Consider the following 26,834-nt stretch of genomic DNA (forward strand, 5'->3'; position numbering starts at 1 on the left):
CGATGTGTCAGTCACGGATTGGAGGAGACGTGATTGAACTTGCTACCGAAGGGGGCGGGACTGAAGGTATATCGAGGGATGTGGCAAAGCAATCTGTTCCTTGTGTTATGGTTACGCAAAGACCTACGAGGAAAAACCTGTGTACTAACCGTGAGTGTTTTGTTTGTTTTGTCCTGTCTAGTAACTGTTGTATTTGTCATTGTTAGACGGCTGAACTATCCGGGAGCTGTTGCTAAGGGGCCAGTTTCCAAACCTGGACTTCACCTCCCTCCCGTGCACATTATCTGTATTTCACCACTTACACTAAGAGCACTCACTGTGGACTTGTGGCCGTGTTGCGTTTGTGTATGTGTTATATACCGTGTCGTATTATTTCAGGACTGAACCCATTGTTTTGCACGGAGCGATACACATTGCTGTGTAGAGCCCGTGCTTGATATTTAAGTGTTGCCGGCACGCAACCCAGCAAATATAGAGCTGTTTTACCGTGAACTGTCTTGTGTCTATTATTCCTGAGCACCGCATCACCTCTACACCTGCGCACTGCAAACCACTTTTCCACAGGCCTCTATAGAGCTCACGTCTTCTCTCTAGTAAGTACATCTGATGCAGCAGAACTTAACTATTAACTTTTCTCCCTGCAACACTCTGCCTCTTTAATACCACATAGAACAAATGTGGTGTTTCTCATATCCACTTGGGGCAAGGGGACAGGTTAATGCTTACATCTTGGTTGTACCATCTTTACTTAGAGAGGACATTTTAGAGAGCTCTATTGAGGCCTCATATGTGTTTAACAACAGTTTTAAAACATCATCAGGATGTGATGACTGAAACAGAAAATGGCCACCTTTTGTATCCCTGGTTAGTGGAGGCTCCCTTACTTGTTTAGAAACATACAGTACGTATCTGACATTCCTTTTGACCTAACTACTGTATGTATGCATGCACGCACGAATGCATCTTGATGCGCTGTTCTATATACAGTACATGCTGTGGATTTTGATGATAGTGTCCTACTTTTCTGTGATGTAGACCACACTCATTTTGTATACTGTAGCAGTGGTGGTGGGGAGATGTATCTTAGCAGCTTGTTTATTTAATTGTACCAACTGGCATTGGTTGCCTGTCTGTGCTTGCTCCTGACTCAGGTGGCAGGTCTCTCAAATGCTAGCTAGAAACTCATTACAGTTTCATCATCACTGTTTATGCATTGTTTTCAGTTTGTTTAGTTTTTTTAAGCAGTTAATATTATTACGACTGTAAGTCGCCCTGGACAAGGGCGTCTGCTAAGAAATAGTAATAATAATAATTATAATACAGTAACTGACAAAAATTAAACTGTACTAATTTGTGCAAGAGCAATAAACCAAGCTTGACCAACACCTTCCAGTGGTTAATACACCCTTGTTGCCAAAGCTGTGGCAGTCTATTATTTTTTGCTGCATTTACAAAAACGAAAACAAAACCGTACACTAATATGACAGACCAAGACTAGTTCTAATCAGGTTCTATGAAACCAGCCCTAAACATATCCTATTATTTTTTTCATGCAGTTATTTTACCAGTAACTACAGTAGTCATAGTCAACAAACATAGGGATGGTTATTTCATGGTGTGGTGCATTCTCAGTTCACATGCTTGGCATCTTCTGTTCACAGTAATCGGGACGTCTACTGTACTTTAACAGGTTAACACATTATTCTGGAAAATTGCTTAGCTTAAGTGGTCTGGCAAGTGTGAGCAGCATACTGGAAAAAATAAACCATGCTATGCGGAGTCAATTTGCAGAGCTGTTTATTGTTAACTGAGATCTGTTTTTTTTTTTTTTTTTTGTCTGCACACTGCTTCTAGCATGAATAATATTAACCACCATTACTAGGAATACATCTATAAAGGAATGCTGCTTTCAAAATCATGTCTCCAGAAAACCACTTGGTCATTGTCTGTGTGTGTGCCACCTTTAGTCCTTGTGTTTGTCTTGTTTCATCCTCTTGAAGGAGCAAATCGACGCAATAAACTGTTCTGTACACATGGATACACTGTAATTTTCCTCCCATAAAGAGGTATTTTTTTTTTACTTGGCAGATAGCTTTCCACATTATCTTCTGGGATTTTCAGATAGCTTCAGGGATTTAAACTATGTCTTTTAATTGTGCCCTTTTCTTAAATGTGAGCTCTTTTGTTAAATAATGTAGCCCATGTATCGTAATCCCTAGCTTACTGTAGAGAAGGAAAAAAAAAAAAAAAACATCTATTTTGCTCTTAAACCTGTTGAAGTTCTTTGTTAAGGAAGACATTCTTGACAGAGTAAGTAGAGTGTGCTTGGAAGATGAGAAAGCAGGTTAGCAGTGCAGCTAAACAGCATTATCTGGACCATGCATAAATACCATGTTCCTTATGCAATATGCTTACAGTACAGTATATGGGTGTGAAAATGAAAATTATTATCCTTTGGCGCTCAAGATGTGGTGTAGTATGTTTGTATTATATAAAGAATAAGGCGCCCATGCATTACTGTATATACAAATAAATGCTGGGTCTAGTATTTTTGTCTTTGGACTTTGTCAATGAATTATTTCTAGTCCCTGTTTTATTAATTTTGTTTATGAGCTAAGGTCTTGTATAGGACAGTGTTGTTTGAAAACTACAGAAGGACATTGCTTGTCAAAAGAATCCAGTTCTTTTTATTGAAATTTGAAACAAAGGAGAGGGTCTCTATTTATTTATTTATTTATTTATTTATTTATTTATTTATTTTTTTCTCCACCAGCACATTATTTAATATCTCATTGCTGCAGTGGTCTGTACACTATACCAGATATATTTAAGCATACTGTTTCAAGATGTGCCTGGAACAATCATGACATTCTATTTTGTGAGCTTATGTCATGGTGTTTCTCTCCTCTGTTCTGTATGTACTGTACTGTACTGTAAGTGGATGCATCCATCAGTCCGGTGCAGGGTCACCCTGTCACTAGCAAATTATTTTAACTCTGGCCATATCTGTGTCTTTTGATACAGCTCTGTATTCTGTGATTCTGTCAATAAAATTCCATTACAGGTGGAAGAGTTGACTTTGGATTGGGAAGTTGTCATATCATTACTGGGTAAGCTAACTGAGTTTAAACATCTGCTTGTGTAGAAAATATGATTTTCTTATCAGTCTCTCCCATAGCTCTCCTCTTTACAAAGAGAGTGGATGCTTCCAGCAGTACTGCATGGCCTCATTTTGATACGCTATAGTTTGGCCTAAAGCTAGAAATGCTGATGAACCGCAAACCTACTTGCAAATAATATTAAGTGAGATCCCATTTTCCAACTGAGTTGAATGATCTTCATTGATTTACAGTCTGCTCAACTCTAAAGGGTGGTCAGTCATGACACATGAGCTTTGCTCGAGAGGATGGCTGAAGAGTTATTGTTGACAGCAGGATCTTTGCTAATCTCTGTTCTGCAGGTGAGAGATTCCCAATGGACAGCACTGAAAAGGTCACACATGTTGGCGCATACACTACAGTGCTCCCCCAAACAACCCTGCTGGATTATCTTTTAGGCAGTCTTTGGTAATGAAAAGCAACAATTCATCCAAAGCCCTGATATTTAACTGCCTATTGGTAGACCGAGAGAGAGATCTTAAGTCGTAGCATAGATTCTGTTTTAAAAGCATTCGTTAAATCAAAAACAAAAAACAAATTCAATAAATTAAACAATGTAGTATTTAGATTATATTTGTTGGTGATGAAACATAAAAATCGCATAATGAAGGATACTGTATGTTACTGCATTTATTCATTCTTTTGTGCAATGGTTCCTTCTGGGAAGGAATTGATTGGATCAGGATTAATCTTCATGCTGCAGTAGATAAAGCAGCGGGGTGGAATTCGTATCACCCGATGTCAGGTACAACAAGATTTGTTTGAGCGAGAAGAAGTATTCCCATGTGTCTTTGTCAAGCTGTGTGGTTTATGATTTAAAGTGATACATCATCATAACTTACCATTATTCCTGAAACTAAGGCAGCTGCCTGATTTTTTAATCAGGTAAAAGTGTGGGGTATAATAACAGATGACGTTTAAATAAATCATTAGGAAATAAGTAGTTTTAACCAAGTTTCAGAGTCTTTTCAACTTTGGGTTCAGGAAAAAAAGCCAGGATAAAGAAGAAAAACTCTGAAAAAGCCGTGTAAATTTAGTGCCACAATAATTTTTAATTTCATGAAGCAAAATGGTTATTAATCACGAAGTGATTGATTGTGTTCACTGTTAACAACAGCAAAAAAGAACCTTGAATAACAAGTTATATTCTACTTTTGTGTGTGTGTGTGTGTGTGTTTTGTGCGACAGGGAGGGAGCAAGTAGATTTTTCTAGCTTTTCTTATTAAACAATTCCACACCCCTGCAGTGATAGGAGGTACACAGTACATGTGTGCATGGTTTCAACAGAAGACCCCAAAGGAACTGTGAAAGGAGTGTCTTTGACATTACATTTCTGCAGTTATATCAAAATTATTATTATCGCCAGTATCTATGAGGCAATGTGGTGGAGTGACCAGCTTGATATTTACAGTATCAGTTGTCCAATAGAATCCTTTTTCCCCCTTTTGTTTAATAAAGTGTATTTGCACTGCCTCACAGCTGCCAACTGCTACAGCAAACTTGAGTGTTTTCTTCTTTTTTTTTTCTTTTTTTTTTTTTTATAAATTTAGTCGTTGCCAATTAGTTTTTATTATTTTCTCCCCAATTTGAAATGCCCAACGGTCGGCTGTGGAATAGCCTGGACTCGAACCGGCGACGTCCAAGCTTGAGTGTTTTAAGGTATTTGTTTGTGCATGTATTTCAGGAGTGTGAAGTCGATGAACCTGTAGTTATTATACTCAACATAACCAACTTCACAACATGGTAAAATAATAAACAACTGCAATGAAAATATCAGCAGGTTGCGTAACAATACAGATGTATAAATGAGCTGTATAAAAAAAACGTATCGCCCCCTACCTGGTAATGATTCAGCTAACTCATGTACATAGACTATATTATAAAATGCCTACATTATCTTTCCCCAGTCAAATCGTAGAGTGCCTAAACTAGCACTGTAATTTACCATAATAAGAAACAGTCATGAAAATGTAGAACATAAAAAAGAGAAACCAGATATAGTCAATGAAAGACAGCATTTTATTCAAATTCTTTGTTGTATTATATATTTAAGATAAGGCAAATTTATTTATTCGTTAAGTGCTCCCGGCTATAATGTTCTGCCGCCCGGCTGTACAGAATTCCTGGGGAGAACCCTGAAAGGTGCAGATTATTGTACTAGGGGAAACAGTGATTTTAAATGTCAACTTTACTTACCAAAGTGTCTAAAACATGTAAATAAGCAGAAGGCTATATTTAGTTTTTCAAACTGCACATAAAAAAAGAAACTTGAATAATAATTTAAAAAAATGTACTCTGCAGTTAGTTCTGAAGACAAAGTATAGGAACTGTTTTGCACTGGCGGAAGGATACGTTACATAAAACTTAAAGTTTAAAATGTTATTGTGTGTTTTTATGAAATAAACATAGAGCCATTTTATATGCACAGTAACCCACTTATGGGTGGTTGAAACCATGCATAAGATATACCTTTTGTGGGTTATTGCTTACTTATAATACAGGTCTAGATGTATAAAGAAATACAATAAAAATATGCATAAATAAATAAACAGTCATTCCCTACTTTCTATATTTTATTATTACATTATATGTCAGTCCACAATACAGATTTTGAAGTACAAAGAAAAATATTAATCATTCATAGCGCCTCCTACTTATGCGTTTGACATGTATATGTCCATATAATAAATGTTGTCACTATCGCACTAACATAATGAAAAAAAACCACAGTATAAAACAAATACCATTTCTGTTATTTTCACAGCTCATAAAAAATGGAAAGAATGAATATATACTGTAGAATAAAATAAGTTTACTGTACATGGGATGTTACAGTTTCTACATGCATATACTTCTAAATAAACTTATTTCTAAAGTTTAGAATATCACAAAATTAATTACTTGCTTGTACTAGATGTTTTCATCGTCCTTTTGAAATAGAAAATACATATAGAAAGTTTTTGTTGGGCCAAAAAAAAAAACAGGGAGAGTGTGAGAGAGTGACAGCTGCAACACCAATCAAAGCCACTATAGTCAAAGCCTATTAATCAAGCTTTGTAAGTAAACAGAGGCAAGCCTGGCAAGTTAGCAAAGGGCTTGACTGTCTGAATACAACATTTGGTGCAGTTTAATGCTGGAATGCCATTTATTTATTTATTTATTTATTTATTTGAAATCGGCAGTTATTTGTTCTCGTTTTCTCCCCAAGTTGGAAAGCCCAATTCTTTTTTATTTCAACCCGGCTCACCGCTGCCACCCCCGCGCTGACTCGGGAGAGACGAAGACGGACACACGTGTCCCCCGAAACGTGTGCCGTCAGCCCGTCTGCTTCTTTTCACTCTGCAGGCCCCCCTTACAGGCAGGCTCACAGGCGCCCGGCCAGACTACAGGGGTCGCTGGTGCGCGGTGAGCCGAGGACACCCTGGCCGACCTAACCCTCCCTCCCCCGGATGACGCTCGGCCAATTGAGCGCCGCCCCCTCGGAGCTCCCGTCCACGATCGGCTGTGGAATAGCCTGGACTCGAACCGGCGACGTCCAGGCTGCACTCTAGCGAGTGCTTTTACTGGATGCGCCACTCGGGAGCCCCTAGACAAACTGTTTTTAAGTCGATTACCATTTCTTTGTTTCATCAAATCAATAAAACCACCACCTGCCCAAGCATTTTAGTTTTCTTCGATTTCATTAAGTTATTGACTTCAATCTTTGTGTCTCTTGCTTTTTTTTTTCCAATGGAGGTTTTGCTTCTTGTAATTCTATGCACTTGTCCACTGTCATGCCTCCGAAAAGATTATTAAAATTTATTAAAAACAATGCGTATATTTATTGCAAGTTTTATATGTTGTGTATTAATTTATTAATTGAACTGTGCTTCAGCAAAAAATAATTCTGCCGTGCATTGTTCTATTTTGCATGGTAAAAAATCCTCAACAACCAATCAGCGTGCACCATCCAAGCATTCAATTTTATTAGGGCTGTGTCCGAAGGTTCAAAGGTTCGTTCACTAGCCAGGGATTCGAAGATTGTTTTAAACCTATGAAGGTTCGTCAGACAGGTTCACACACACCATTATTTATTTATTTATTTATTTATTTATTCCTGTTAACAGAAACTGTTTGACAATGTGTGAATACTATAAATCACACATTAAATGTCACTCACATGTAAAATTCAATCTTTTGATTTGTATAATGCATATTAAGTAAACAAAAGTTGTTCTTAAAATCCGCCGAATTGTATGCGTAGCAACTCTACATGGCGCCGCTGCCGTGTATGGAGCAGGGTATAGTGTCCAAAGCAGTGGGTTCGTACCTTTAGTGACTATTGCTTCAGTACTGAATACCTAGTGTACAAGACGACCAAAAGAAAAATGGAATGCAAACTGTGCAAGTGACTCGTATCATGGAGGCATAACCAATCTCTGGGGTCACTTGACAAGCATAAGTTCATATTGTTGTTATTATTATTATTAGTAGTAGTATTATTAATATTTTTAGTAGTAGTAAAATGTGAGTGATAACCTGCTTGGAACGGTGACAAGCAGACTGAATTCCGTGTAAATAAACAACATGTGTTTATATTTTTATTTAAATTATAAAAACATTACTGTTCTATAAGACCTGTTTTTAAACTACGTATGAATGTTTTATTCCATTTATATGGATTACCTATAAAATAATAGGATTTTCAATCAAAGCTAAACAAGTAGCTATGGTGATGTCACCAATAAATTATGCAAACGAGTACCATCGAAGGTTCGAACCTTCGAAGGTCAAAATGTACCCTTCGTTGCAGCCCTATATTTTATAAAATAAAGATTAGAACTGGACATTCGTAGCTCCAACTGTGCTGGTACCTCATGGGTGTAACTTCACAGATTATTAATTCACATAAATACATTTCTGCTGTAATTATCAATTTAAAAATAAAAAGTCTGTTTTTGATCCCTCTCGATAAATTCGTGTTAATGAAAAGTAAACTAGAACCGTTCTTTTAAAACTCAAATTTTAAATTAACTTTGCTCACAGAAACAGGCCCGCATTGAAGCAAAGAAAGGTAAGTCTACGGTTATTCTTAGTATTATAGTGTTTTTTTTTTATGTGCTTATTTTTCAGTCACCAATACTGTTAATGTGTGGTCCGCCGAGAAAAAAATTCAAGTGGTCCGCGATCAAAAAAGTTTGAGAACCACTGCTGTAGTGTGTTTTATCCTATCGCTTTATCCCATAGAGAAAGACGGGGGAAATAGCTGTGGTATGCTTTTGCTGTGCAGTTGTGGTAAAGGGTTTGCAGTTACTGTATTTTACATTTCTTTCACCTCCTGAAGGACAACTACTAACCCCATCAAAAGAAGAGAGCACATCCACCAGCACCTACATGCCACACTGCTGGAACCAATCCCAGCCTGACCTACAGAGTGGAGATTATGAGATGCAAAGCATTCACATATTGTAATTGCACCCTGGTATTGAAAACTGAGCCACCACCGCAACCGCATGCGTTTGTCTAAAATAACCTTTTAGTGTTTCATCCATATGAGCTTTAGTGCTCCTGTATGAGTTCAGTTCTTGGACGGAGGATTGAAAACCATCATTAGTGAGCCTGACGCTTATGAGCATCTTATTTAGTCACAGAGCCCTTGTAATGTAAATCAGAAATTATTCAGCTATGTGAAAAGGTAACTGTCGTTCACAAATTACAATAAAGTATATTTCATAGGGAAACAATGTCATCGGTGCGGGTTGGGGAAACGTGTTTTTTTTTCTTTTCTTTTTTTTTTTTTGACTTGATGCGAGATATAGAAGCTTTTCTGATCCTTTTGTTTGGCAATGAAAAGAACTGCAAGCAGATTTTCAGCACTGCACTTTGGGGTTGCAGTTTTGAACTGCTTACACAGCTAATCTGGCCGTTACAATTATTTCCACTATTAGCAGAGCTGTTACTTTTCAGGCAGATATGATGTAAAGTTGGAGCGGTGCCTAGTTACTGTATTTAAATAGTACTAACAATACTGTTATGAATCTGACAGCTAACATAATACACTCTTCAGTCCTTGGAGTCATTCTTACAGGGCCTCTGAGAAATCTGCTGCTCGTAATACTAAACTCTTGGTTTCAAAGTTCCTGTGGGATTAAACTCAATTTTTCTTCGTAATATGCAACAGAATGCAGCCACCATTTGGATGTTCACTGCGTGGATTAAATTACCTACTGTATTCTTTCGGCAGCAAAGGTTTTGGGAGTAGCACAGTAGACCTAATGGCCTGAAAGGTCATACAGTAGGTTCAGAGCTCGCTAAATAGAAATCCATGAACTGTATCAACTACGCCACAGCTTTGCAAGGGGCTGATTTTGTATTGTATTTTTTTTTTTATTATAAGTGCTGTATGGATGAATAAGTCATCCCATTTGATCTGTGGATTATAACACTACCACAAACCTTGTCAAAGAAGAACAAAGGTGTAGCTTTCTTCCACAATACTCCAAACCAGACTTTTTCATGGTGGTATGAAAACTTGGTCCTCTGATTTAGCATAAATAAGATCATGGAACTTTGGTCTGAAAAGGTGTTGTGGGTATGAAGCCATATTGCTTTATTTATTTAAGCTTTTTAGCTACAGTAAATAGACTAGAATGGGATGTTCTTAATGAAAAAACATCACCTCCAGATAGACCTGGGTTTACACCAGGTCTCTAAATGATCTCCTCTTCTTAAAAGGGTAATGGTGGAATTAACTGTCTTTGTACCAATGTAGTGGCGAGATAAATAACCGAACATTCCAACAAATATTGGTTCCAAAAAATGTCAATTGTGTGATATCTGAGATTATATATATATATATACAGACGTGCTCAAATTTGTTGGTACCCCTCCACAAAAAACAAAGAATGCACAATTTTCTCTGAAATAACTTGAAACTGACAAAAGTAATTGGCATCCACCATTGTTTATTCCATATTTAATAGAAATCAGACTTTGCTTTTGATTATTTATTCAACATAATATTGTAAATAATAAAACAAATGAAAATGGCATGGACAAAAATGATGGGACCGCTAACCTAATATTTTGTTGCACAACCTTTAGAGGCAATCACTGCAATCAAACATTTTCTGTAGCTCTCAATGAGACTTCTGCACCTGTTAACAGGTAGTTTGGCCCACTCTTCCTGAGCAAACTGCTCCAGCTGTCTCAGGTTTGATGGGTGCCTTCTCCAGACTGCAAGTTTCAGCTCTTTCCATAGATGTTCGATAGGATTCAGATCAGCACTCATAGAAGGCCACTTCAAAATAGTCCAATGTTTTGTTCTTATCCATTCTTGGGTGCTTTTAGCTGTGTGTTTTGGGTCATTATCCTGTTGGAGGACCCATGACCTGCGACTGAGACAGAGCTTTCTGACCCTGGGCAGTACGTTTCGCTCCAGAATTCCTTGATAGTCTTGAGATTTCATTGTGTCCTGCACAGATTCAAGGCACCCTGTGCCAGGCGCAGCAAAGCAGCCCCAAAACATAACCGAGCCTCCTCAATGTTTCACTGTAGGTATGGTGTTCTTTTCTTTGAAAGCTTCATTTTTTCGTCTGTGAACATAGAGCTGATGTGACTTGCCAAAAAGCTCCAGTTTTGACTCATCTGTCCAAAGGACATTCTCCCAGAAGGATTGTGGCTTGTCAATATGCATTTTAGCAAATTCCAGTGTGGCTTTTTTATGTTTTTCTTTCAAAAGTGGAGTCCTCCTGGGTCTTCTTCCATGGAGCCCACTTTCGCTCAAAAAGCGACGGATGGTGCGATCAGAAACTGACGTACCTTCACCTTGGAGTTCAGCTTGTATCTCTTTGGCAGTTATCCTTGGTTCTTTTTCTACCATTCGCACTATCCTTCTGTTCAATCTGGGGTCGATTTTCCTCTTGCGGCAGCGCCCAGGGAGGTTGGCTACAGTTCCATGGACCTTAAACTTCTTAATAATATTTGCAACTGTTGTCACAGGAACATCAAGCTGCTTGGAGATGGTCTTGTAGCCTTTACCTTTACCATGCTTGTCTATTAGTTTCTTTCTGATCTCCTCAGACAACTCTCTCCTTTGCTTTCTCTGGTCCATGTTCAGTGTGGTGCACACAATGATACCAAACAGCACAGTGACTACTTTTCTCCATTTAAATAGGCTGAATGACTGATTACAAGATTGGAGACATGTGTGATACTAATTAAAGAAACTAATTAGTTTGAAATATCACTATAATCCAATTATTTATGATCTTTTCTAAGGGGTACCAACAAATGTGTCCAGGCCATTTTAGAATATCTTTGTAGAATAAGCAATAATTCATCTCTTTTCACAGCTTCTTTGCTTTATTCTATGACATACCAAAGGCATGCAAGTATACATGATAAAATAGCTTTTAATTTCATCACTTTTCAGGAGGAATGAAGCATTATTTCAATGAGCTGTAAGGGTACCAACAAATTTGAGCACGTCTGTATATATATATATATATATATATATATATATATATATATATATATATATATATATATATATATATATATATATACACACACAAAAAATACACAGATGGCAACTGTTTACTGTGAAGAAACGGCAATGGCAAGGAATGAAAAAAATAAAATGCATTGTCAACTTTATGTACTATTTATTTATTTTTGTAGTTATTTCACTGGGGTAAAGTAAGGCCTACACAACTTATTCTTTACTCCTGGGATATTTTTCTACATATTGTAAGGTCTTGCTGTAAAATAAAGGCACACACACACAGGGGCCATGGCCACACCACGCCCCCTGCCCCTGCTGCTATGCTGTCTCTGTCTGCATTCAGAGCAATATAATGGCTTTTATTACTTTTTGCAAAATGAGTGAATGTCCGAACGAATATTTAAATTGAGCGAATATCCGAACATGAAATCCTGTGTTCGTCCCAGCACTGTATCAATGTGTGTAAAAATGAACGAGCCTCCCCTACAACTTCATTGTATAATGTAATTTATTACGTTCTCAATCGCCACCTGCTGCTGCTCCTGCTGGATTAGGAATTAGTGTTGCTTCAAGGTCATTATTGCAGTATAGTTGAAGACGAACATATGGTAATTAAATCAAAACCAGGAATTCTTCTCTACACAGCTCTCTGGACTGAGTTATTTAAATGTGCAACGTTATTGAACAAAAATGTTCCAGTCTAACTACACAGAATCTAATGGCAAAGACATAGTATCCCAGCATTTGTTTATACTCCAAATTACATGACTTTCTTTCAACATTTTCCAGAAGCGAAAAAGTTTTAATTTTGCATTTCCCCTGACTAGGAAGTACAAATGTATTAATGCTTTTATACACAGGTAGATAACACAATGACGTGATTGTTTTTTTTATTATTATTTATTAAACAATGTCCATTTTTGGATTGGATTTTTAAATATGTTTTATTTAATTAAAAATATTTATAAATAATACTTTCCATTACAGTACTGACAAAAAACACAGCCTTCTAATTGAACTGTTTTATCTCACATTGTGGTTATTAGTCACTGTTCCCACTTGGTAATATTTGTCAGAGACAATCATTTTTCTGGTAAATCAAAAGTGAGGTTTGACATAAGGTATGGAAATTGAGCCTACAGGAAAAAGTATCTGTAAAACGACAAATAAAAAAGGTCCAAGTGCATCTCCAGCATTTTGCTCATCCAAATATTTAGCGAGTCTCCTCCCTGAAGTATCTGCAAAGCCATCACTTACAGTACTGTACAGCGGTCCCACAGACAGGAGAAGGACAGGAAGTCCTGCTTTCTGATTAAATTATACAATTTTACTGTTACCCTTGTTTTCCATTCTAGCATAAAGCAAGACCATCAATTGGCTTACTTTGTGTCAGCGTGTACATTCATAATATACAAGCAAGTTATAATATACAAGTAAAAAACACACCACCTTGTTTTAATATTAAATGCAGTGTGTGTTTTTGGAATCCCACCAAGGCACAGATGAACCGTGGGTGCATGTACAGTATCAGTTATTTTGCGGCATTTCAGCTGTATGTGGGGAACAGTGAAAATGTTACAAAGGTAAATAAAATGGGCTAAAATAGGATTTTAATACCAACGGGACTGCACCCTTTTAAGCAGTACAACTGCTAATTGGAATGACCTCTAAATTATTTTGGGGTGTTTGCTTTGTTTGGCAGGTGGTTTTTCTTACAAACACTGGTCAGCTGTATCTTTGTGAACCCAGGATCATCGAATCCTCTCCAGAGACAACACATGTGACATTGGATATGAGCCATCGGCAGCAAAGGGCCATTAGTTTTATTGGTCTTCTTTCCTTTGGAATTACTTAGAAACCTTATACATAGAGCTGCAGTTACTACCTTTCAGATTTTCTGTTTTATGAGTACAACCTTGTTGTGATTCACAGTTCTATTGTAATACTAGAAGCTCAGTGATCATACTGTTTGTGTTTCACGTCAGTCCACCTATTTTGTACAATAGTGAAAAAAAATAAATAACTACTGTACTGCATCTGTTTTTGCTTCAATGTCTGATGTTTTTACTCTCTAAATACAAAGGTACTACTTTCCTTTGCAACAGAGCTATGTAGCTTTTCCCCTGTGACATGGCATTGTCATCCTGTTGAAAATCACATTTGTAATATAATATTGTTAGAGTTTATTGGGCAGTTTTACACTATTCAAAATATAGTTCATGTCCCTAATGTAAATATTGTAGTCCTGGTTTTGTACTTTAGTTTTACATTATCTGTGTGCTACGCAAGGGGGATAACCCTTTGCAGTCCTATGTCGGACCTGGTCCAACATCGCAATTTTCCCTTTCCGGTCCAATGTCAGACCCTGTCCGACATCATCAAAAAGACGCAAAAAACGGGTTTCTAGTCATTTTTTCTCCGGAAAAAGTCGAGAAAACCATTCAATGGCCGAGTGGGAGCGACAGGAGCAGAGACAAGCCGGAAAAAAAAAAGGCGTATCTCATGAATAGTCATACTTGCCCCTGGCATCTGATAACGGCGGCCATAAGGAAACAAGCTGGCTGCTACTGCATCAATGCTCAGAGAATATCACAGACATTTGCAGAGCTTTTTTCAGATGTTATAGTAATAAAATAATGACGTGGATCGCATTATTGAGGTGTTTGGTGATAAAACGAGTGATCAGGAGATGATTGATCGGTATGTATGACTTTATCATTATTATTATTATTATTATTATTTATTTCTTAGCATATGTGAAAGTTATAGCGAACGAAAGGGTGGGGCGGGGCTGGATATGCCTAGTGAGTGCTTTGTTGATATGCAGGGCCTTTTAAACCCGTTTGACTGTGGAAAAAAAAAATACTTTTAAACAGCGCGTCTAAAATTAACTGTGCGTGTGAAAATAAATTGGCCCTGACGCACCTGACACGCACTTAATAAATGGACTGCAAAGGGTTAAGTTGTCATTCTGACTGGTAAAATTCCAACTTGTATAGCTATGTTTCTGCAAGTTCTTTCCCATCTAGCCCACAGTGTTTTTTGTTTTTTTTGTTTTTTTTAATTACTCTTATTTTCAAAGCATCTTATTCCAGCAGTTAAGCAACAGTCCATGTCCACAGCATTTCCATTGATTTGCTCTATGGGATGCTTGCCATGTCCTTAACTCTAGAATACTGTCAAAGATAGTAAAACATGCTAATTTAGAGAAACATTCAACTTAAAAAAAATATCTGTCATTTTCTAAAAAAATAATTAAAGCAGCAGGAAATATAAACTGTTAAAATTGAACATCCAAATTCTAGGTATTGGTTCCACAAATATGGTCGTTTTTCAATTGAATGTCAGCTTACATATTTCAGAACTGAAAAGTAGGCAGCTCAGTTGTATTCAAGGTCTCCATTCCATATTTAAATTAAGTTAAATTTAAATTCAAGCTTTCAATTTAATTCACTGACCAAGCCTCTTTCCTTGAAAGAACTTGACAGTTTGTATTTTTCAGGTTTTCTGCAAATGCTCACTCACCTTCAGGGTACAAAGACAAGCAACATTTAATCCTCAAGGTCTGTGAAACTGAAGAATCAGAATGGGAAATACTCAATTAAGAATTGTCAAACTTCTCTTGAGTGAAGCGCATCAGCTTGCCAGCATAGCTTTAATAATTCAGTTTAAAGTAACATCCCAAGTAAAATGGGAGCTGTAACTTTGAACATAATTTATATTAGTTGGACATTTGTTGTAAATAGGTCATTTTCAGATCATAGGAAGCAGGGAGAAATCTGATGGGTAGCTCTGAAACTCAACATGTTTCCAGGAAAAACCGTACAATCAAGCCAGCTCTCTACTAATAATAGCAATTAACAGACTCTGGACCAGGACTTGAGTTTTTCCTTTTGATGAATGGTGGAAATAGCCTCAAATGAATCTGTTTGTAAAATGCTCTTAAAAACAAAAATCTGATTTATTTGAATAATAAGCTTCCACTAACACCATTGTGTAAGCCTGACAGAAACAGTTGTGTGTTTTTTTTTTTTTTTTCCAAAATGAAAGTATACAGTTGAGAAAATAAATATATGTATAACTCCTTCCGACACTGCAGACCTCTATACAGGTCTAGAAATAGTATTTCTTACTTGTTGCTTAGTGTTGAAATTACGGATGAAACGATAGTACATTTCCACGATACAAATAGTTGTGAGCCGACTCTTTCATGATACACCGATTATCACGATAGTAGCGGTTATTTTTCAATTACTTTTTTAACTGAATAAAAAGAAAGAAATAACAAGTTCTGTCTTTTTTCTCTGTGGGATATGGTTTGCAACACAAGGAAGCTACAGACTTTAAAAAAGAGCAAGAATCTAGCAAGAATGAAAAAAATTAGTAGCACACAGGTGGAAGAAAAATAATCTAAATGAATGCCCTTGTATTACCATTATTCATAGTTAATTTAAGTCTGTGAAAATGGTACTGCAAGCTTTGTTCTTCCCTATGCTTTATTTACACATTTTATTTATTTAAATGTACTTAGAAACAGTACATAATTACAAAATATGAAGCATCTGTATTTCAATACATTTAAAGGACTTGCTTTACACACATATACTGCTAACTATTCTCAAATAGTCTGCAAAACAAATACATTATTTTGTACCATATGGGAATATGGAATTGAGCAGTATGGGCATGATGTTCTTTATTCATATTCATTTTTGTCGTTATTTCATTTATAATTTAAGAAAATACATGTCAATACCGTTATCAACTTTACTCGAGGTAGCCTGTTTTTCTGGTGGCACAATAGTCTATAGCATGTACATTTTAATGAACGTATTGAAATTATATATTGATAATTGAGGGTGAAATGGAGGACAGTATAGGGGGGTGCCGCACTGGGAAGAAAAAAAGGACGCTACTAAAAGAGAACTTGCTTGTTGACTGCTGACATCTTTTAACTCCACCAGGTGGTACGTAAGGGCATGCCTTTGCCACATTCTGCAGATTGGATGTACATCCTATGTTATTTCCCCGGTATATATTTTTTTGTAGTTAAAGTACACACTAGGGCTGTCATTTAAGCCTCAAAATAGCAATTGATTAATTGGTTACACAAAATATAATAATTTTAATAAATATGTAAGCAATAAGGCACGACAGGGTGTGGGATATACTCTACTATCCACACGTCCTGGGTGTGTTATTAGTCACAAGGCGAAGCCGAGTGGCTTTAACCGCCCGGGGCTTACAAAGCATTTTCAAATCTGACAAATCAGATGCTAGTTAATCCGAGCATGAGAAAAAAGAGCATGCCCACTGCTTGTCTGGCAGAAATACTGTATCTAGCAGGGCAGGGCGTTTGGTGCAGTTTCGCTGATAAACTTAAATAATGTCATTAACTATGTGTGTTACAAAAATGTAATTATTGAATCGTTTATCCAATATTTATAGCGATGTATATAATGAGGAATGGAATCGATGGAAAAATGTATTTTTGATTTTATCGTAGCAGTCCTAGTACACACTGATGATTTTACTCTTATTTGGAGAGAAAGCATCTGTTCTGCTTCTAGCCATGTTGAGTGAGTATGTGACTATCGTTTTTTACGATTATTGAATAATTTAGAAATGTTCACGATACGATTATCACGAATATTCGTAATCACGATAAATCGTATTATCGAAAAGTCGTTTCATGCCTAGTTGAAATAGTTCATGATACTATGTTATCCACACTTTTCACCTGGACACAAAAACAAACCCCCCAAAATACCCTGCCTTGAGAAAACAGATGTTACAGGAGGAGAAAACAAGGGTATCTGCAGCTGCTTTTGAAGAAGCGTTGGATTGCTTTGCATGTAGACTGATTATAGGTTTTCAAACTGCCTGTTGCTGTCGCTGACATCAGAAGTTTGAGATATACAGTAATAGTTTAGTATCAATGCAGAGGGGCCAACAGAGTTGACATCACTTCATGGACTGACAAAAGATCAGTCCACAACACCTGTGAATTTAGGTGAGGGAGATATACTTTGGACTGGTCTGAAAAACATGTAGCCAAGCATTGTGTATCCCACCTGTCTGAACTGAAGGAAATATGCAAGACAGAATGGGCCCCGATTTTCACCAACAAGATGGAACATACTGTACTGGTTTATAATTATCTTAAACGTCTGAAAGCCATAATAAAAGCAAAAGGAGGACATCTGAAATACTAAGCAGGGGTGCCAATGCTTTTGTAATGTACGAATACTTTAAATTAAATAATGTGTTTGTTTTTTTATAAAGATTAGTTGTAAATTACTAGAAATTATGTATTTAGCTTTTTGTTTTATTAAAAAGTGAATAAAGTTTACTAAATGCTTTTGTTCTTGATCTGTTACCTGGAATTCTGGTAGGGTAGCAATATTTTGTCTGCGTGTGTGTGTGTGTGTATATATATATATATACAGTGCCTTGCATAAGTATTCACCCCCCTTGGACTTTTCCACATTTTGTATTGTTACAACCTGGAATTAAAATGGATTTAATTAGGATTTTTTGTCACTGATCTACACAAAATAGTCCATAATGTCGAAGTGGGGAAAAAAATCTACATATTTTTCAAAATTATTTACAAATAAAAAACTGAAAAGTCTTGATTGCATAAGTATTCACCCCCTTTGCTGTAACACCCCTAAATAAGCTCTGGTGCAACCAATTGCCTTCAGAAGTCACATAATTAGTGGAATGGAGTCCACCTGTGTGCAATTAAAGTGTCACATGATCTCAGATTAAATACACCTGTTTCTGGAAGGCTCCAGAGTTGTTAGAGAGCACATCGAAACAAACAGCACCATGAAGACCAAGGAGCTATCAAAACAAGTCAGGTATAAAGTTCTGGAGAAGCACCAATCAGGGTTGGGTTATAAAAAAATATCCCAAACTTTGAACATCCCCCGGAGCACCATTAAATCCATTATTTAAAAAATGGAAAGAATATGGCACAACCGCAACTCCACCAAAACTCAGTGACCAGGTAAGGAGGGCATTAGTCAGAGAAGCAACCAAGAGGCCAATGGTAACTGTGAAGGAGCTGGAGAGATCCACAGCTGAGATGGGAGAAACCGTCCATGGGACAACTATAACCCGGACGCTCCACAAAACTGGGCTTTATGGAAGAGTGGCGAGAAGAAAGCCATTGCTGAAAAAAAAAAAACATATCAAATCCTGCATGTGGGAGACACCGCAAACGTGGAAAAAGGTTCTCTGGTCTGATGCTACCAAAATTGAACTTTCTGGCCTTAGCGCAAAACGCTATGTGTGGCGCAAAGCCAACACTGCTCATCACCCTGAGAACACCATCCCCACGGTGAAGCATGATGGTGGCAGCATCATGTTATGGGGATGCTTTTCATCGGCAGGGACTGGGAAACTGGTCAGGATTGAGGGCAAGATGGATGGAGCCAAATACAGGGAAATTCTAGAGGAAAACCTGTTTCAATCTGCAAAAGACCTGGGACTGAGGCGGAGGTTGACCTTCCAGCAGGACAATGACCCTAAACACACAGCCAAAGCTACACTGGAGTGGTTTAAAAACAAGAACCTGAATGTCTTAGAATGGCCCAGTCAAAGCCCAAACCTCAATCCGATTGAGAATCTGTGGCAAGACTTAAGTTGCTGATTACCAACGGTCCCCATCCAACTTGACAGAGCTTGAGCAATTTTGCCAAGAAGAATGGGCAAAAATTGCAGGATCCAGATGTGCAAAGCTGGTAGAGACGTACCCAAAAAGACTCACAGCTGTAATTGCTGCCAAAGGTGCTTCTACCAAGTATTGACTCAGGGGGGGTGAATACTTATGCAACCAACAAATGTCTTTTTTTTTTTTGTTTAATTAACTTTTGTGTCACAATAAAAAATATTTTGCACCTTCACAGTGTTAAGTATGTTGTGTAAATCAAATGGTAAAAATCCCAATTAAATCCATTTTAATTCCGGGTTGTAACTACAAAATGTGGAAAAGTCCAAGGGGTGTGAATACTTATGCAAGGCACTGTGTGTGTATATATATATATATATATATATATATAATATATAATATATATATTAATTCTGATGAAGCTTTATCAGCGTCTGTTAACGGAGCTCAGACACATTTATGCAATTCCAGAGTCAAATCTGAGTTACAGTATACAGCCTGGCTTGCTGGAGGGTGGTTGCAAATCCTGGGGAATCACAGCGGCAATGCAGTTGTGCTCTACAGTAGGAGGCTTTCTATTTTCTTTAGCTTTTTGTTTGATTTTTTCTGTGAACAGCATTGTCAATGCATAATGCACTAATCTAAATCCATAATGAGCTTAGTACTGGAGCTACTGTATTTGAATATTAATCAAAATAAGATCTGATTTTACAAATGTAAGCACTACACTCTGCCTTTAAACCATCTTAAAAGTGATAAATACGGTTAGCGTCCACACTTCGCAGCATTTAATACTGTATTCAAGAACTGGACTCGAGACCACCTCACACACCATTGGGTTCTACATAAAATTAGGTGTAACTGTTCATGTAAAATGTTATCAATCTCAAAACACCATTTGGGAAAACAGTGCAAACCTTTTTGCTTCCTGAGTCTAACAGGGCTTGATGTAATTTATAACCTCCTACTGCTACAAGCAGTAGCAAGCGCCTTCCTAATGTATTTGGCTCACAGAGTGACATGAAGCTATACCATTTATTGGTATAATAAGACCTGAAAGTGCACGTGATTGATTTCCATTACTTGAGTAGGTGTTGAAACTTCATTCTGTCGCTAAGATAAGAACCAAGTAAGACATATCTTATTTTACTGTAAGCTAATGTTATCCACCCAGTTTCCTTACATTTGATGATGTAGATATCCTTCTGCCTAGTGTTGATGGCTGAAGTGTAATGCTGGCTCCAGGGATCAACCACTGCGGCCTCCCTAGCGCATCAGCATGACAACCGTCTGGATTGAGCTGAGTAAGGTACTTCTCTGGGGTCTTCAAGTGGGCACCTTCCATTCTTGGTGTTTCGTCGAATGGCCCACGACACCTTAAGAGGGCTCGACAGTGATTCTGACATCCAAGCATCACCCCCTTTGTCCCCTACTCAGCTAAGCCTAAACTTACTTACCTTGCTTTACATCAACATTGCTTTCTTTCTACAATGCTTGAGGTCCCCAACCAGAATCTTTTCAGCTCAACCAGAGCCAGTTGCTGGTCCTTTCTGCTGCTTCAGATTTCTTCACTATGCGTTGCAACTCCTGACCACTGAATCAGATGTCTGAGAAACTAAACTGTGAAAGAATGTAGTAAACAAACACTGAGAAATGTTATTTTTCTGTGCAGTTGAACATGATAGTAGTACACTGTAGCTTTATGCTTGTTCAAAACCTGGAATGTAAAGCAATAGTAGTCTTCCATCCCGGACGTATCCTGTACATTATTAGGGCTCTTACTGTAATTAAGAACACTGGTAGTATTTCATTAGAAGAAAGCCAGAAGGGTGAATACAGTCTTCCAGACAGTCGGTGATAGTGGAATTTGCGTGTCTGCAAGCTTCTTGTGTAAAAAACCTACAGTGACATCAGTGCTTTGTGGGGTGGAAGTGGGAAGATGAGTGAAAAAGAACACTTCACCGGTTTGCTGTTCCAGATCGGACAGCTGTTGTAACCTTACTGGTACCTACACTTCAGCACCAATACAATGATCTAGGTTTCTCTCTTTATTTCATGTGGTGTCATAGCCTTTGGCCCTATATTTAACCCTCCATCTCCAGCCGTGTCAGACCGATTGAGAAGCAGCATGCTGACTGTCCCGGGAACTGAGAATGTCCTGTCTCAGCACTATTTGCAGGTGACATGGAAACTGCAGTGGAGACAAGAGAGAGTTAGCACTTTTGAAGGGCATTTCTTTCCTCTCCCGACTTCTGTGTGCAGCTTTAAAATGCATTACTAGCCCTTCTGCTGTCTACACATTGACAATCCATTGAGCACATTATTACATTGGAACTGTTTGTGTGTGTGTGTGTGTGTGTGTGTGTGTGTGTTCATTGTATGTGTATTACAAGGTTGACAGCACGGACTGCGGCTTTTATTTAAAAGAGGAGAAAAAGGACTTATGGTTTAATGTGTTGTGCTGTAACAACACATTAAACCAATCTGAACCTGTTTGAAACCAGAACAATTAAAATAGTATCACAAAATGTTGATATCTGAAATCTTAAGCGAATCTCATATATATATATATATTGTAAACCAGCCGGCACCACTCACGGTTCTTGCCCCTTTAAAAATTGACCCAGGACACCAGAATTGAGTTTTTCAAGCACGGTTGCGCTATGTTTTTTTTAATTCACAAAAACACAAAAATAAACAAAACACAAAATAAACACCTAGCTTCTCAATGAGCACTAACTATACAACCGGGAACCTAAACTGATCCGCAGGACGGCTAAGCCGTTTACCTGCTACAAACACCAAACGCTCTCTTGGAACTTGCTTCTCACGACTGCCAGGAAGCAGAGCACACCTTCTGCCTCCTTCTCCTCAGCAGCCCCGAGCAAACTAACTGCTTTCTTTTTATACCCTGCACCTGGCTCTAATTTAATAATAAGCACCAGGTGCAGGGGATACTTAAGCAATAAAACAATAAAGCAAAAACAATCAAACAATAAAAGAAACTAACAAAAAGGTGCTTGCAGGGAGGATTTTAACCCCCCTCCCTGCTGTCTTACAATATATATATATATATATATATATGGCAAACTGTCTAATCCACCAATAATTACATTCAGCCAGAAGATTTGATTAGAGTTGCAGTAAATGCACTTCAAATGAGAGAAACTGTTTGACTAAAGGCTGTTCTCTGGGGTGCTTGAATCTAGGTTGAAAACAGTTTCTAATCAAGGCCAGTCACTAAGCAGAATCACTGCATCTCTCTGTAACTTGCTCAACAGACACAATTGTTCACTTACTGGCCATTGCTGCTCTCCGTGATTTGGTTCTGTAGTGAGATGTGTACAAACACAAATGTTCCAAATCATGACTGTATTTTAAATGTTGTTTTAACAGCAAACTTTAAACCATGCACCATTTGGGTTACTGGTAATAAATTGTAATTAAGCGATTAGGCAGGAAACACAGTATTCTGATTGGCTTGCGACATGATTTTTACGTTTTTTTGCAGTTAATTTCTGACAGAGTGGATTTCTGCTTTAGGTACCTATTTATTTGCTGATATAGACGGGGATAATATTAATTTATTTGCAGTGCTGTTTTGTCTATTACTCTAACCATGGTCTATCTACTCTGTCTTTGTTGGCAGAAGGACTCCATGAAAGATGACAGAAGAGGTTATTGTTATAGCCAAGTGGGATTACACAGCGCAACAGGACCAAGAACTTGACATCAAGAAAAATGAGAGGCTGTGGCTCCTCGACGACTCGAAAACGTGGTGGAGGGTAAGAAACACGTCCAATAGGACGGGCTACGTGCCGTCAAACTACGTGGAGCGCAAGAACAGCTTGAAGAAAGGATCCCTTGTAAAAAACCTTAAAGACACACTAGGTAAGCCTGATGTTGTCATGAAAGCATATAGTGATGCTCTTTACTCAGGTATAGCAGATCCAAACTGTATGGTGGCATTGATTTAGTAGGGAGCATGGTTGGCTTCATAGATGGCTTATCCACTTAGAGACCTAGATTCAAATCCTGCCTAAATCATGGCTTTGGAGTCTACCATGGGAAAAGCATTGGTATAACCATGGATCTTATCCAACAAGCATAGGCAATATGGACATGGAATAATCTATGCCCAATTCAAAATGCCTGATCCATGTGAGCCTCCTGAAGGTTTGTCTTCTCACCTGTGTTTATCTCTCCATTCAACTGTGTTGGTGAAATTACATGTAAATCTTTTATTAAAACACAAATATTTAGTGGACAAGGTGAAGTGATATTTATTTCCACCGTACAGTGCAACACACTGGGAAGAATTACACGTTCATGTATGCTATACATGCAACCTGATTAATCTGCTTAAAGGTGAGTTATTAGTGTAATAAAGCAATGTGGAGGTTATCTCATACAGTATATCTGGATTGGTTGTGGAGTGTTTTTATGTTGAAATATTTAAATGCAGTGTGACATGTCTGCTAAGCCTGGCATTGGACATTACCCTGGAGGTTGGTATGTAAAGGATATTATACAGTAATTATGGTGATGTATTAAAACAAGCAATTCATGTGAAAGAGCAAGAACTTTAAAATGCGATATTATGACTAATAATATCCTTCCCCTTTCCCTGGATGCTGACTGAAAACTCCCCAAAGTATAGATTTTCAATTTTGGGAGATATGTACTGTAAACCACTGGAGTAACTAACTCACAAATAGAGTTCCAGTACTACAATGTGCCTTTCAAAAGCGTGTAAATACAATTTAGAAATACAGTGGGGGATTTCTCAACCATTTCAGATTTTAATGCAAAAAAATCAACCCAGAAAGATGTCATGTAAATTGCCTTAAGTCCACCTATCAGAAAATTACGAAAATGTTTCAGAAGTTTACACGTGATACACTGTTCACTTCTATGCAAATTATTGCATGGAACATACTCTTGGAATAGTTACCAATATCAGACAAAAGCTGCACTTTCTGATGGTACTGTATAAGGTGCCCTCATTGCAAACCCCTTGTAAAAGCTGGCAGTTAAATCTGAGATGATTGAACGTAAAGTGTGCATAAATCATTTGGCTCAGAATGATTCAAATGTGAAATAAAATCTGTGTCTGCAGCAAATTGTAATAAGTGAAGAGTGAGTTCGTTTTTATTATGGTCATCCTTGTTTAAATGTCCTGCCACTTGAGTATTTTATGACAGTAATATAAAGCTGAGTATGACTCCAGAGTACGGCTTAACAAATAACATTTGTTATTCAGAGCTGTAAATGTTTCTAGGTCTCCAAAATCATAAATACATAATTAGAATAGAAATTTAAACACAAATTTAAGAATGGATATTATGTGTGTCATAATGCTTATTTGTGTAATACAAAACTCCAGTGTCTGGGGAGAAATATTAAATGGTAAGCTTGAGGTTTTGAGGTTTGTGTGTTATGCTTTTGGTCAATTAAACATAAAAAATGAAGGTGGCAGCCGCCTTGTTGATCTGAATTGTTGCTGTTGATGAAGCATTTCCATACGTCACGTGGAAAGTAAGCTGTAATCTTACTTTCGAAAAAATTCATCGGTATAAGTGATATAAAAAATAAATAAAAATTCGGACTGTGTTTTTGAATTAACAGACCACTTAAATCCTGCAGCAAGGCTGTTTGACCTTGTAATGAAACGTCCGTGTTCCATACAACAGGGTTCCAGTTTAGAGATTTGTTGTGCTGAAAGGAGCATTTAGGTCACAATAATGGAAACGTTTTGTAGACCCTTATTCATCTTAACTCAGATGTCCATAAGGGGATCCAAAGATGCAGGGGGAAAAAAAAGTCATATGCATTGGATTTTAAGTTTATGGAGCAAGGTATCAGAGTTTATTTGCAAGGAGCAATTATGCATGAATAGCAAATATTTTACACCGTGAAACATAATCTTTGGGTAGGAAAGAGGACAGACCCACACATTTTCATGAATATAGAAAATGTGTAAAAATATATATAGTGGACAATTCATAAAGCTTAAACTCGTATTTTATTTTATTAAACTTGTATTTTATTTTATATAGGTACTTTTTTTTCTCAAATAAAATACAGCTTTGTATTGTATTCATAAATACAGACTTTGATAACACTTTGTAAGGAGGGCCCTGGAATTTATACCATACCTACCATATTAATATTTTTTTAAAGCTGTGTGAATAGGAACTAATATTTGTTCCTCTCATTGCTGTATAGTTTTTAAAATCTTGAGCTATTGTGCAACAGCACTTTATTCTGAAACCATCCCCATCCAGCAGGCTAGTTGAAGTGCTAGTAATAGACCTGGTCAGCTGTAATTTCCATGGTGTGTTTTGCTGTTATCCTGACCTTCAGAGGAATAATAGGTGGCTGTCCATGCCAGCATAATGAACCCAAACTTACAGAACCTGCAGCCCCCTGTGGAACCTGCAGCACACCTCCACACAAGCATAGCCATTTGCTGGAATAGCACAATCTCTGTTTTTGGTACATGGTCATAAGTAACAAGAGCAAACATGCAAAAGAATAAAAATAAAAGGCCTTTTTTGTTTGTTTTTACGTAACACAGAACTTGCATATGTTTATATAGCATGCTGTTTTATTACAGTTGTCAAACCCTCCCCAATCAAAATGCTCTTGCAGCTTCAGCAGTTTTCACTGACCGCTGCAGTACAAGAGTCCTCGGATCAAAAAGATGGCAAACACAACTTCACATGACCAGCTGGCGTAGACCTCTGACATCATACACCAGCTTGGGCTTGATAAAAACAAATATTGACACTCGCGGTCTCTTTTTCAACCCTCAAGTTAATATTGTTTTCTCTATAAGCCTCAACTGTCAGTATTAGTATAATATTAAAGGGTACACCAACTGTAAATGCTCATCTTCAGTTTGTGTTAAACCAAGAGGATCAGAAAGAATGAATCTAGTCTACATCACCTACCATAAGAAAGTTAATTCCGGCATAACATGAGTTCAAGCAAGCTGTCAGCCCGATTGAATGTTTAAGATAACAGCCAGCGTTGTATGATAAAATCATCAGGCATCTGAATGAATAACCTTCAGCAGATAGCTGACTACAGTGAGACATGTAAAGCTGTTAGATAGGCAGGAGAATGGTTACTTTTTAGGAAGGCAATTAATTTAGTATTCTGGTAGTGTTTTCATTATTCTGCATATAGTTCATTGTCTCTGTTCCTGTACCCACAGGTGATAGTATTTTTTTTACTGATGTTACAGCTGTCTTGAAGTACAGAGTAAAAGCACTCTTTTACATTATAGTTAGTGTTGGACACCTCAGATTTACTCTGATTACATTATGTCCTACACCACAGAGACAAACACAAAACTCCAATTTCACAGCAGATTTCAGTCATTCCATGTTTTGATACAGTACCTTTTATGGGCTGTATATTCTAGACTAATCTTGGAACTTTGCAGTAAACCAGTCGGGATTTACTCACAGAATACAAGAGGTCCCTGGACCACAGGCTGGGTGCT

At 37.5% G+C, this 26,834-nt stretch overlaps 1 protein-coding gene across 2 annotated transcripts in view; it reads left to right on the forward strand.

The window, feature by feature from the left end:
- LOC117406662 (cytoplasmic protein NCK2) overlaps positions 1-26,834 on the forward strand; it is a 55,162-nt gene that overhangs the window by 13,697 nt on the left and 14,631 nt on the right. For both annotated transcript variants that reach the window (XM_034010870.3, XM_034010869.3), the window contains exon 2: positions 22,971-23,212. In XM_034010870.3, the coding sequence (XP_033866761.2) occupies positions 22,987-23,212 (226 nt within the window). In that variant the 5' untranslated portion in view covers positions 22,971-22,986. The remainder of the gene's footprint in view (positions 1-22,970; positions 23,213-26,834) is intronic.

This window comes from Acipenser ruthenus, chromosome 8, assembly GCF_902713425.1.
Source record: "Acipenser ruthenus chromosome 8, fAciRut3.2 maternal haplotype, whole genome shotgun sequence".
Classification (NCBI taxonomy): domain Eukaryota; kingdom Metazoa; phylum Chordata; class Actinopteri; order Acipenseriformes; family Acipenseridae; genus Acipenser; species Acipenser ruthenus.